The sequence below is a fragment of the Teleopsis dalmanni genome, chromosome 1 (genome assembly GCF_002237135.1).
Source record: "Teleopsis dalmanni isolate 2A chromosome 1, ASM223713v2, whole genome shotgun sequence".
Lineage (NCBI taxonomy): Eukaryota > Metazoa > Arthropoda > Insecta > Diptera > Diopsidae > Teleopsis > Teleopsis dalmanni.
Window position 1 is genome coordinate 35,289,206 of NC_051846.1, and position 13,702 is coordinate 35,302,907.

Sequence of the window (13,702 nt, forward strand, 5' to 3'; positions counted from 1 at the left end):
ATGCAGCAGTAGCTACTATCATTTCTACCATGACATAAATAACGTAAATAAATAATTATGACGTAAATAATTATTTATTTATAAATAATAATGCCATGTGCGAGTTTGAGTAAATTGAGGTAAAGTAAATTAAAATTTTCTAGGGATTTTTTGCACTGCACTTATGTAAATATTTATTTATTTATTGTATTTATTTATTATTTTTGATTTAAAGTTTTCAAATTTATTTATTAAACGTCTTATAAAATTTTCACAATAGTAACATTAGTGTTAGTTAATCTTGATCTAATTTATCCTACTCGAAATTCTGGTAAATACCAACATTCGCTGTCATACCCACATAATTTACTAATTCTCTCAATTTACCATCAATTTACTCAAACTCGCACACGGCCTAATAATGGAATATACATCTTGTGGGTTTCCATTAAATTTGTATTAATATTCAATTGTTTATTTGCAAGCGGTAGAGTTTAACAACTATGTTTGATTTCGTCACGAAGGAAATAGAATAAAACAGCTCTCTACCACGAATTACAAATGATAAAACTTTTTTTTGAAAGACTTTTGTGCCAGAATAAGAAAAATATTTCAAATTTTCTTTTGGTTGATCTTACAAAGATCTTGCAAAAGATTTTTAACGATTTTTGCCAGAATTGTCCCGAAAAAATACTACTCATACGTTATCATATAAGCGAAGAGATAGGCTATTATTGGTGTAAGATAGTTAATTAAATAACTGCAAAATATTCTTAAATTTTATCACATTTTAACAATAAATTTTTCCCCATTCAACTGTCTTATCTAACGTGCGTATTCTTCCAAAACTACTTGTATGTTATGTCCTTTGCATTTTGTCTAGAATCACAGGCAACTTATTTTCCATAATTTGTAAGTTAAACTGCGCTTCTATCACTTTTTATCATGTCCAGGCCAACGCGTTTGCTGGCGCAAAGTGGCTGACGTTATGTTTATCTACAAAATACAGCACTACTACTTAAGTGCTTTTCATAATTTTATCGCATGTTTATTTGAGATTTCGCATACTTTATTTGCTATTAACCATTTCGCGTCATCGGGCGTTTATTTGCCGCTTTACAATCTTGCATTTTCCGATGGCGTTGGCAGACAATAAAAGCAAATTAATTGTGTGCTTTGCATGTTTCTGCCTCGGAACGGTTCTGCATATGCAAATGCACTCCGCCTCAACAGTGGGTTTGAGTTCGTGACTATGTATGCACTTTTCATACTAACTGTTTTTTTTTCTTCTTCTTCTTCTTCTAAATATATAATTTGTAAATGCGATTTTAATTAGCATTAATTTGCGTTTATTTAACTTTAATAGAAATGCTGCAAATAGCAACTGTCACTTCAGATTTTTTTAATGTGTATCTCATGTCTGAGAATTATAGTATGTGAAAGGTTGTTGACTTTGTTGCAGATATTCCGCAAAAAAGATATTATTTAATGACTGACATACTGAGTATTGATGAAGGCGACGATAATGATTCTGCTGATTCTTTTCTGTTCAAAATTATTAAACAAAATGACTAATTAAGTAATTTTTTAGTAGTTTTGATTTGTTTGCGCTCATTATGCTTAACTGTATCGAATCACTTAACAAATACATTTTTTATTGCTTATTTAAGCATAGCGTTACTGTTTCTAATTTAAAAAAATATTTTATATTCATTAGTTTGGAAATAGAGAAAAAATCATTAAAACATTTTAACAATTTTTTTCTCATTTAACTTTTATACTTAAGAAGTATAATTCTAACTGATAGGAATAAATATAATTTTAAAGCAATGCTATAATGAAGTTTAAATTGATTTTTAAGTCTCTTAAGTTTAATAATTTACTCGTTAAAAATTATTTTAATAATATTATAAACAATTTACTGGTTAATGTTTATTAAAACACCAGCAAAATGTCGCTGATGTTAATGATATGATTAATAAATGTTTATTAAACACTAATAAATATTTTATAAAAAATATACAAAATTATAAAAAATAATCAATTATTCAAAATCTACTTCAGCGAGTGTAATGGGACTATGGCAATATTTAATAGAATTTTCAAGTTATTACTCGAAAATTCTTAACGGATTTTTGTTCAACCCCAGAATCTACTGGAAACGTTCTTCTCGAAGTGATTATCTTAGATTTCAGAACAAAAAAAATATCACATAAAGTCGCCTCATATATATAATGTGCTTAGTCAAACAAATTTGCTAAGATTTCTTGCCAAAAAACTGTTACAGAACGATAGCTTTGTGATATCGGAGAACACTTAAAAGTATAATACCAAAAATAGCTGATGTAAATATATTGAGTAATAAATCGAATCCAAATCCACATAGTAAATATAATACACCACTAATACTTTAATTAGTTGTAGAGTTATATGTTAATTTCCAGATACCCTCTACACAAAAGTATGATATTATCTCTTACAAAATGTACATAATGTCAATGGACCGTCAAACGAACACCCAAATTTTTAATCAATTAGTTTGATGCAAAGTGTAAAAGTGTTACAGAAGGGACACACTATTACTCTGTAAGATCCGTAATGAAAAAGTCAAATTACGATTCATTTTGTGTAATAAATTGAAAAAATATTCCACTGAAAAAGGATCAATACAAAAATCTGACACTTGAAGAACGAGATAAGTAGAGCGAGATATGAAAGATATGGATGTAAAGTAATTCCATTCAAACTAGCCTTTTGATTACAGAATATCGTACATTCAAACGAAGATGTTTATTCATGGAGGCATCGTATTTTGTTTTATTTGTTGGGGCACAAAAAGTGTGAGCCATTCGAGATCATAATAGGTTAATGTCTCTATAACTCACTATCTCTTAATAGTAGATATTACTTTGAACATATCTTAGATATTTATTTCCAAAACTGCAAAATGTACTTAAGCATAGTTACGACTGTATTTATTAATAGTAAAGAGAAGGATACAACGTGGTTTGTATCATCTATTATACTTCCTCTCAAGATAGTGTTTTAAGCAAGTTAAGGTTAACATTAAAACCAATAACATTCATTGTCTTAATCTCCGCACCCTATGCAATTCAACGAAAGCTGGATGAAAGTACTGCATACGTTTCTTAACGAGTATCTTAAGAAATAATTTTAATATTTGAGTTTCATTATTGAAAGGTTTTTTATAAAACCTAAAAAAAATCCTATTATATATAAGGATGCTATCACTATCTAATATTGGAGTGTTACAATACTATCACTTGAACCAAAACTTTAATATAATTTCTCAAGTAATAAAATTATAAAATATATAGTATATAAAATATATCAAAACTGAGCTGTCTTTTGTATTCAAAGTATGTAGAAACCAGCTGATGATAATTAATTAAAGTTGATTTAATATGCAACACATATAATTCTTTTTACAAATTTGTTAAATGAATTCTTTTCTACTCAGAAGAGGAAACCATTTTTATATATTTAAATATATTATTTTTTTTTGTAAAATCAAAATTATATTTTAAAATTAAGACTGAGCTAACTCAGCCTCAGTACGTCAGTGTCGACAACTAGACGTTTTCAGTTCAGCTGCTACGAGAATAAAATAAACTAATATGAAGTAAATATATATAATACTTGTATTTATATACATGCCTACTTAAAAGTATCTCAAAAACTTGACAAAAATGATTTTCGTTTTTGTTTAATAATATGAACGAAAAGATAAATACTCGTACGCTCTTTCCGGAAAAATATTAGCAGGAATATGACTAGTCAACAAGTTTTAAGTTCAGTCTATTTCGGTGTGCGGTCCAGCGTGGTACTTAAAAGTATTCGACAAGAATCCTAAAATCGTGCCGGTACAGGAAAAACGAAAAATTTGTACTTTTTGTCATTCAGATAGAGGAATATTTTGGAAGAAAATATTCCATTCTATTTTTAAAATTTATGCTTAAAATCGCGCGCGTTAACTTGACGGTTGAAGTGTGTCATTTTATTTTAAAATACCAACAAAACACATACAAAATATTACAAACTGAAGTGTGCCCTCAAATACCTAATATAATTTTAATGATTATAACAGAGGAAGAAACATAGATTATATAGTGCAGACAGTGTACTTTTTGAATACCAGAGAAAACTCATTTAAGAAAAGTGCTTTATGGCAACTTGCTTTGTTATTAATAGAAATGTGTTAATATCTATTGTTAAATTTATGGTTAATAATTTAAAAGAAATAAAATAGGAAAAGAAGTTTCACTTAAAATTACGATTTTTTAAAAATGTATTAAAATTAAAATTTAGTATTGGCAAAAGGCCATAAACGTGTCACACTAATTACGTAAATAATTGGTAAATCGATAAGATCATTATTCCATTAATGACTCAGTAATTTAGTTTAAAATTTTTTCTAATAAAAGAAGTACAGTAAAATTATAGAAAAGTAAAAATGTTCGCCAGATTTCGTAATTTATTTTCAAAATCCAAACCGGATCCTGAGCCAGGACCGGAAGATAATACTGGCGCTACAAAAGAAAATGGTATCGAAATTCCTATAATTGAAGTGACAAATGAAGATGATAAAGATGAAATACTAATACACAGTAATGGAATATTAGAACAAGAAAATAAAAAAAAGATACAAAGTTTAGATGATACCATAGATGATCTACAAAAAACTGTAGATGAATACTTATCAAATGATATAGGAATTGAAAATGGCATTATAAATAATATTTCTGAAATCAAAAGAAATGAAAGCAATAATGAAAATAATCTTACAACGACAAGTGATTTCAAAACTATTTTACAAGATATTTTAGATAACTATGGTGAAAGTGAAATAAATGTTGACAAAATTAAAGAAAATAATAGCACTGAAGAAAGTGCAAATAATTTGGAAAGCACAACTTCTTCAGCAAAGGGTGTTGAAGAAAAGCTATTAAAAAGTACAGATCTAAGTGAAGTCAATAAAACTAATAAAGAAACTGCAGAAGTTGAAGAAAAATCTCAAAATAAAATTAGAAAAGAAGTTAAAAGTGTTTCCTTTGATTTGGATATTGAGTACATAGATGACAACGCCAGTGAAGTTGAAAATGAAATTGTAGAAAATCAGCCCGAATCCTCAGTTGACAATAGTAATGAAGCTGAAAAAGCTGATAATCAAATTGTAGAAACTGCATCGGAAGCTTTAGCTGACAGCATTACTGTTGATAATGATACTGCAGAAGACATGCCCAGATACTTAGACGACAGTAGCAATACAGCTAGCAATGATATTAGAGAAAATGCACATGAAGCCTCAGTTGACAGCAGTAATGAAGTAAATAATGAAACTGTGGAAAATTCACCCAGATCTTTAGCTGACAGTAGTAATGAAGCTGAAAGTGAAATTATAGATAATACACATGAGACCTCAATTGACAGCAGTAATGAAATTAATAATCAAACTACAGAAAATGCACATGAAGCCTCAGTTGACAGCAGTAATGAAGTTAATAACCAAACTGTGGAAAATTCACCCAGATCTTTAGCTGACAGTAGTAATGAAGAAGCTGATAGCGAAATTATAGATAATGCTCATGAGATCTCAATTGACAGCAGTAATGAAATTAATAATCAAACTACAGAAAATGCACCTAAATCCTTAGTTGACAATAGTAATAAAGTTAATAATGATATTGTTGAAAATATAGCTGAGTTCTCAGTTGAGAGCAGTACGAGTAATGAAACTGAAAATGAAATTGTAGAAAATGCAACCGAAATCTCAGTTAACAGCAATAATGAAGTTCATAAAAATATCGTAGAAAACGCACCAGAAGCATTAGTGGAAACTGACACAAATGTTATTGAAAATTTAAAATTAACTAATAATAAATATAATATAGATGAAATTAGTTCTATAGAAAACGATAAAGATATAACTAATGAAACCGAAATAAAAAGTTATAATGTAGAGAACGATAATACTTTCATGTCCACTGAATATCCTAAAGTTGATACCATAGAAAATTTACAAAACTTAACTTTAAATAATTACAGTGTTGTAGCAGATGATTTATCAAGTGATACCCCGAATTCTGTTGGTGAGACTGATGTGGAAAACAATGCGCAAGACGAAAACACTAGTGCAACCACATCATCCACAATAATTGTGCAACCGACAGCAAATAATGAAATTGGTTGCAAAGCAATTTCACAAAAATTAACTGATATTGCAGAAGTGGCAGAATCATTGGATGCTGTTATACGTGATATACAAAATGATAGTGATGTACTGGATATTAACTCAAATTCTTCAGAAAGGAAACTTGAGACCTTACGCAGCAATAGCAGCGAAGTAAGTATGGAAGACAAATAAATGCTATATTGTTTAAAATGTTAACATCTTTTTTTTTTTTAATAATAAAATTAAAAATCAATAAATTAAAACAATAACAAACTTTAATTTGCTTCAACAGGATTGGCACTCTCGCTCTACTGAAGATGATTCATTTGCAACCGCATCGGAGGGTAATTTTACACCGCATTCACAATCTTCATCGTTTCAAACAGCTTCAGGACGCACATCGTCTTTTATCAGTTCAGATAAAAATTCATTTGATGCAAGCGAAGCAGATGATTCGACTTTTGCATTTGATATGCCTGAACTTGCTTCACCGGTTAACATGTCATATGACGGCTCAGAACATAGTTTTTTATCAGCATTACAGACTTCACCCATTTTATTGCAACACCAGCAACAACAACAACAATTACTTTATGAAAATGATAATGTTATAGGTGCAGCAGCAGGAATACAAAATGCCAATAATGATGATCAGGCAAGTGTTGCTGATATAGAAGATTTACACAGTGAAAGTGTTACACCCACACCGGATGATAATCAACGAATATTTAATAGTATACAAATCGAATCAGAAACCGAATTAGAATCATGCATCGCAGATGCACCATCAATGGAAATTTTGACTGAACTTGAACCGGTCACATCGGTGACACCAGAGGTGAGCTCCTGTTCAAATCAAAGCCAGCAAAGCTCTAATACTAACCAAAAGCCAAACGCTGCATGGCGACGTAGTAAATATTACGAAAATATAACAAAACAAACTATTAAAGGATTTTTATAAAATCGATTGTAAAATTTATCTAATATAACTGTTTATTTAAATTAATTTAATATTTAATCATTTAACCATTTTTTTTTATTTTGTTGTTATTATCACTTTTTTATAATTATTTATTGAGTTCAATTTAGTATATTTAATAATCCAAACAATTAATTTTTTCCATTTTTTGTTTTTATTATTATATTATTTAATATTATTTATTTAGATTAATTTAATATATTTTATTATTAATTCTAATTTTTTTGTTTATATTATTAGATAATATATTCTACGATACTATTTTTATTTATAACTTTCATGATAATTGATATAGTTTGTTAATAACAATTCTTGTTTTGAATTATTTTTTATTCAGATTAAAATAATACATTTAATAATTTATTCAATTGAATTTATTCAATTTATTCATATTTACAATTAATTGAAATTTTTATTTTGTTACTTTTATAAATAAATATTTTAAAATATAATATCGCTTATTAATTTCCTATATTTGTACGATACTAATATTTAATGTACACTTTAATAGTTTTCATAGACTTGTTATAATAATTCTCTTTGAGTTATTAATAACAATAATTTAATATAAACATACATATTTAAAATCCATCAATTGGATTTCTTTAATTTTATTTCATATATATAAGAATTATATACTACCTAATATTATTTATATATATTATATATACAATCATAAATATGACATTATTAATATATTTTATTTCATTATTATTTATTAATTTAGTATATTTATAATTTTATTTCTGTTTATAATTTTAGAAATTTTAACATATCTTTTTACTTATCATTACTTATTCATTATCTCATTATTATTTATTCATTATTATTTATTTAGATAAATTTTATATATTTTTAAAGTTGAAACAATTTTTTGTAAATTTTGTTATTATTATAAATATCTTTTCTTTCATTATTATTTTATTTGCTAATTCATTTAATTATTTTTTTTTTGTTTTTGTTTTTATTATTATTAAATATTTTAATTAATTATTATTTATTCAGATTAATGTAATATATATAATAATATAATTAAAATAATTTTTTATTTTTTTTTTAATTATTATTTTTTTTTTAGACTAATCCTCCTCAAAAAAAAACATAGAATTTGTTCAAGTGCAATTTTTTTGAAATAAAAGAACCCTGAACTTAAAAAGTTTCGTCTTTTAAAAGTTTTATAAAAACGATATGTTGTTGTCTGAAACATATGGAAAAGAATTTTTAAAAGTAATAGTTAGCTAAAAATATTATTCATAAATTAAAATGTTTCATTTGATTTTTGTGTTTACATATGAAGAGTTTGCAGAGAAAAAAATGTTTATTTTGCTTATTGACCACAGACGCCAATTGGCCGTCTACCTACGCAAATTTTATTATAAGTTGTTATTTAAATTGTTGATATAAAGCTATTTATAAATTAATATTATGACATTTGTTATATTTGTTATATAAAATTAAAAAAATAATTTTAATTAGCTTAATAATTCGATAAAGAATTCCAAATTAAGCTTTTAGTTTTAAGTCGACTGTTTGAATTAAATTCATAAGCGTAACCAATTTTAATAATTAGATTTTGAAATATAAGTTATAAGTATTTAAATTAAAGTGAAATATAAAATGAAATATAAAACAATTATAACAATTATAAAAAATTAACAGTTTTTGTTTAATTATTGATGAACGACATGAAATGGTAAACCAAAATATATAAAATAAAAATAATTAAAACGATGTACGACTAGTTTTATAAATATAATAATTATAAATGTCTTTAAATAACATTTCATTTATAGTAATATTGTTTTCTTTAATATTAAAACCACATAAGAAATAAATATAATTTATTTAAGGTACGTATATTAATAGCCAAATTTATATATTTATTCAATATTTATATTAATAACATGATAAAATATTTATACATTAAAATAATATATAAAATTACAATATACATATATTTTATTTTATATATAAAATAAATTGTTATAAAATTTATACAATACTAAAATCTTAAGTATAATTTCTTGTAGAGTTATTTCGTGCACACAATATAATATTTTTTAAATATATTATTTTACTAATATATAAAAACAAATTTTCTGTCTACATCTTAAATTTTCCACATATTAGAAAAATAATATGATTTTGAAGAAAGAAAAAATTTCTATACTTTGGACATCCGTATTGCAAATATTTTTGGTTTATATATTTTGGCAGCAAGTATTTATAATACAAAAAAAGAAGAGAATAAATTATACTTATATAATAATTAAACTGTTTAATTTCAAAATTTATATTATGTAGTCTGTAGCTGACTCCAGTGCACCTTGATTCACTCACGATCCCGTTTTCATATTTATTCAGAATTGACTAATAGTATGCTTCCACTGGCTTTGTTAGACCAGTTTATTGAGTTAAAATTACAAATGAAATTTGATTAACCATACGAATAGCTTTTGTGCTTTTTAACTTAGTTAAGAATAAATCAAGGGAATTTAGACGAAAAATCTGGAATGCAACATTGCAAAATATATTTCCCAAAACGGAATGATCCAAATTTGACATATTTGACACGAAAACAATGTAAATAAGCAAAAACCATTCATATATATGTACTGTTGTGAACAATTATACAAATATTATTTCTGCGTTTACAATGACGAAATAATTAAATTCTGCTAACGATACAAAACTAAATGTTATCTGCTTAAAACTGAAATTCAAATATACGAAAGCTCTCCTAGAACTTTCACAGAACTTTTTGACAAATACATATATAAGTTTATGCAATAATAAGTTAATGCCAATGTGAACGACCAAATCTTAAGTTATTTAACAAATGTTAGTTTAGCTGCAGTGGAAACACGGTATAAGACAAGCTTTAGACCTTTGTAATCTGAGAAAAATATTGGCGGTAGAGTCCTGAACAAATACTTATAGAGATAGAGTCTCGCATTGGAGAACAGTGTACCTCATGAGAACTGAAATATTATAATTAAGTTCTCATGAGGTACACTGTTCTCCAATGCGAGACTGATTTTTAATTTAACCGGGGACATTATGAGTCTATCAATCATTGTGAAAATTCCGTAGATCATGTATAGTAGCAATTGCATTGTTGGCAAAGTTCCTTTTACGACAACGTCTATATGTGTCTAGCTTTTAATCAACTAGCTGTATTTAAATTGAATGTTATTAAATGTTTTTCAAATGTTTAAATATACGCCAAGTTACTTTATACTTTTTATAATCCTATGACCAAAGATATTTCTGCTCTTAAGATTTGATTTTACTACTCAGTTTTTTATCTGAGTGTTTGTTTTATACAGTGTGTATCAGCCACCTTTGTTTATTCTTGATAAAAAGAACTCTTTTTAGTAGAATGCCGCTGCAATATGTACTAAAAGTTATACATTATTAATGGTTCTCCAACATAAGTATTTTAAGGATAAGCGCCGGTATCTTTTTAAAAATATCTATAAATTATGAATTATAACAGTAAATACAAATTTTCTATAGAAGATTAATACATTTTAAGTAATGTCTAAATACTTAAATTCAATAGTTTATTTTGAAACTACCGTAAAACACACTGTTTTAAGTGCAACTGACAGACTTTACTCCCAAAATTTTTTAAACAATAAATGATTATTGTAAAAATATTTCATTATCATTAAATTAATATTTAATATTTTTTATGCATTATTATTCAAAACTATAACATCATTTTGAAATAAAACATTATTATTTAAGATTTAAAGTAAATTTCATCCTATATATATAAAAATTTAATGAGTCTTATACTTTACAATTCTGCTTATACTGCGAAATCCGTCAGTTGCGTCTGTAGATACAATTTTTAAATTCATTGGCAAAATGCCGTTACTGCATTTAAGCGTATTAGTTGCACTTAACCAAATGTTAAAAATTTTAATTTATAAAAATTTGTACAAATAAATAGTCTAGAAGATCTATATATATTTTTATAGATCTATAAAATTATTAGGATTTTCAAATGAGGTTAGTATCATCTTTAAAATTTTATAAATATTAATGTTAATTTTTTTTTCGTATGTGACGCGTCTTACGATAAAAAGTAACTAGAATGGTTTAAACAATAATGAAGATGCAACAACAAAAATTTGATTAATTTATTGAAATTTAGCTGACCATACAATGCCAATAATAATGGCTAAACATACAATAAACAGCGTTGTAGGTCAGTCAAATTTCAATAAATTAATTAAATTTTTGTGGTTGTTTATTTATTACTATTCGAACCCTTCTAGTTTTATAAATATTGTTTCATAGTTAGTCGTAACCATGTTGTTTAGATATTCATATGTAGTCCTAGAGATTATCATGAATTTATTTTTGGAAATTTTAATTGAGAGCTTCATCACTCATTTCCTAATTCCAATAATTGTATTCAATATATCAAAACGTCTCTTCTAAATGGGAGGAATAAGTTGGTATGAACTTGTATAGAAAATTTGCACATAACATAACATTTAAAATTAATTTGATTTGGTCTCAAAAAATTTTTATCACTACAAGTCAGTATTATTTAGGAAATATTATGAATATGCTTCACTAACTACAGCGTTTTTTCCTATTCTTCTTCTTGGGAATCCAAGCAATAATTAATATTCTTCATTCAGACAGTTAATTGACCTTAAGATTTAGTACAATTAGGAACTGAGCAAGTTCTCAAAAAAAAATTATTAAATTTATCGGCCATTAACTCAGGAATTTCTTTAAAAAAATACTATAGATATTTTTCAGAATTAAAGTATTTAAAGAATTAACTAAGAAGATATAGTCGTACTTGAATCATATAATCTCAAAAATGACAGTTACTAAATATTAACTATATACTATATAATACGAGTATATTTAAGATTCTGTCAAAAAACTGTTTTACAAAGTTTGAGGTATTTATTTAATCTGTTCAAACAGATCTATTTTTATCTTCCAGAGATGCAAAATATTATTTGCTATTGATATCCCTACTTAGCTTTTTAAACTGCTTTTCGAACATTTGATTTAGTTATAAATTGTGCATTGTAGTTAATGTATTTTGTTAAAAAATTTAATAAACGATCTGATTGTTATAGTAACTTCATAGAGCCTGATGATATTATCTCTGTTGAGAGTGTCACTCAGCACTTCCTCATCAAAGTAGAGGAATGGTTTGGCACGTATATTCAGTCACTCTGTGAACTTTTTCCTCTTGTCATTATTATTTTTATAAAAAGATATAACAAGTATAAAACAAAATAAAGATCTAATTACAAATTTTGAAAAATATGTTTTTATTTAATAAAAAAATATTGAAGTTACCAGCAAATTTAATTCAAAATCTTTGCATAGTTTTAGGCTGTTAGTTATTTGCAATTAAAGTGTGGGAGTTTCTTAATATAGTTTCATTTTTATTTTAAAAATAGTAACTTTAATTAAACGTAACTCGCCATTATTTTAACTTATAAGAATTTTGTATTATACATTATTATTATAAATAAATCAATAAAAATTAAATATCAGTAGACTATGCTTTTAAAAATTTTAAATAAAATCAGTTTGAGTGCTATCTAGATACAAGGTGGTGCAAATTCGGTGCAATAAATCGTGTTTGAGTTTTAAAATCTGTATTAGATATTATTATTGTTATCATTGAAATTGAATTATTTATGTAGAAAATAGAAATGTTCTATATCAGATTCAAAAATCAAATTTATGGACATTTTCAAATAACTAGAGAAATTGTCAGTATATTCTATACCTTAAAATGACTTTTAAAAGTTTAAATATACATCATTCTATTATATTGTATTGAACTATATGGTATTTTTTCTAAATGCATTAAAATTTATAAATATTTTTACATTTAATATTGTTCAACATATTAATAAATCATTATTTAAGTGGATACACTATCACCAATTTAAACATTCTGTTGACTGTATTCTATTATTCACGTACCAAGTTTTTCCTTGAAAAGTAAAAAATCACTTATAAATTTCAATAAACATTTTCATGTATAGGCATTCCATAATTTACAAAAAGTAAAATTTACATATTCACATTTTCTTAACAAGTTTTCTAAGTTATCTCTTTATAATGTCATAACGATGAAATGAAACATTATATTAAAGACCGATTATACTGCCACACCACTTATGTTTTCTAAATTCGTTATTATTTTTGGCATATGTAGAGTACGAACACTTAAGTGGCTTTCAATTGTTCCTCTTATTTCACTGTGGGTACTTTCATCGCGTCCATTAATCTCAATTAAATTCTAAATGTTTAAGTTCAAGTAGATATTGTAAACATTTACAGAAAATAAATCACTTCTTGGTTTTTTTTAATATTCATAAAATATAATTCAAATTGGAGATTGAGGAAAAAAGTATTTATATTCTATGTAGTGTCCACAAGCTTTACACAAATTATTTCAAAAAAAAGAAATATATTAAGCTTGATAACCTAATTGTAAAGCGATTAACGAAAATTCTGAGACCATTGTAAAGCGATTAAAGAAACTTCGT

General features: G+C 25.7%; 1 protein-coding gene across 1 annotated transcript; it reads left to right on the forward strand.

Annotated features, from left to right (window-relative positions):
• Window positions 1-4,453: 4,453 nt before the first annotated feature.
• Window positions 4,454-7,922, forward strand: LOC119679470 (dentin sialophosphoprotein-like). The gene is made up of 5 exons (XM_038091844.1): window positions 4,454-4,724; window positions 4,827-5,726; window positions 5,892-6,343; window positions 6,465-7,010; window positions 7,914-7,922. Exons 1-5 carry the CDS (start codon window positions 4,454-4,456, stop codon window positions 7,920-7,922), a joined length of 2,178 nt encoding a protein of 725 aa, XP_037947772.1.
• The last annotated feature ends 5,780 nt before the right edge of the window (window positions 7,923-13,702 follow it).

What these genes read in the sequence shown, in the direction of transcription:
- LOC119679470 (XM_038091844.1), top strand. Translation starts at nt 4,454, where the DNA reads ATGTTCGCCAGATTTCGTAATTTATTTTCAAAATCCAAACCGGATCCT. An exon ending in TGATATAGGAATTGAAAATG is followed by an intron (nt 4,725 to 4,826) that starts GCATTATAAATA and finishes AAGATATTTTAG; the next exon opens with ATAACTATGGTGAAAGTGAA. An exon ending in TACGCAGCAATAGCAGCGAA is followed by an intron (nt 6,344 to 6,464) that starts GTAAGTATGGAA and finishes TTGCTTCAACAG; the next exon opens with GATTGGCACTCTCGCTCTAC.